At 46.0% G+C, this 687-nt stretch overlaps 1 protein-coding gene across 1 annotated transcript in view; it reads left to right on the top strand.

The window, feature by feature from the left end:
* Nucleotides 1–687, top strand: part of CSUI_004446 (dead deah box helicase domain-containing protein) — a 10,197-nt gene that overhangs the window by 6,948 nt on the left and 2,562 nt on the right. The window contains exon 8 of the mRNA XM_068064637.1: nucleotides 28–627. Coding sequence (XP_067923388.1) covers nucleotides 28–627 — 600 coding nt within the window. The remainder of the gene's footprint in view (nucleotides 1–27; nucleotides 628–687) is intronic.

Below are 687 nucleotides of genomic sequence, written 5' to 3'. Positions count from 1 at the left end.
CTTTCTTTTCTTGTCGTTCTTTCGTAGGCCTTTTCCACCTCAGTGCGGTGTCTGCGCGGCGCGTGTTCTGTTTTGGCCGAGAGAGAAGGCGAAGAAGCTTCTTTTCTACCAGAAGAATTTTGTCTCCCCTATACTCATGTTGACTTCTCCCCCTCCCGTCGTCTCTCTCATCCTCGCCGCAAACAAGAAGAGAAGACGGAGAAGAAAGAAGAGGAGGAGGAGAAGGAGAAGTATATGAGAAGAGGGGCATCGGATTTCTTTATTCTCTATGAGCGATTGATCAAGCGTAATGTGATAAAGTCGCCTTTCTGTGCGGTCACCGGGAGAACAGAAGATACGAACGATTTCTCATGCGTCGAAGAAATTCAAGATACCGTTCGCTCCATCTTCCCTTTCTATCCAGAGACGATGTGTGCTGAAGTGCAGTGTAACTACACCTGGATTCGTCACTGGAATGAAAAGAAGAAGAAAGAAGTCAAAGTCAAAGTCCGCGGCTTCAACAGTTATCTTCTCGATTTCCTGACGTATAAAAGCTTTAGATTTCTCACGCAAAACAACGAAATTGGAGCTGGTCGTGTCTGGTATCTTGTCGCCGATCTTGTACGTACACTCGAACTACTCGCCAAGGTAAGGAGGAGACACGCACATTCAGAGAGAGGAGAAAAGATAAAAAGAAAGAGAGAAAGA

Source organism: Cystoisospora suis (assembly GCF_002600585.1).
Source record: "Cystoisospora suis strain Wien I chromosome Unknown contig_2075, whole genome shotgun sequence".
Taxonomy (NCBI): Eukaryota; Apicomplexa; class Conoidasida; order Eucoccidiorida; family Sarcocystidae; genus Cystoisospora; species Cystoisospora suis.
The sequence above is the reverse complement of the archived record's forward strand: the minus strand, read 5'-3'. Positions and strand labels throughout refer to the sequence as shown.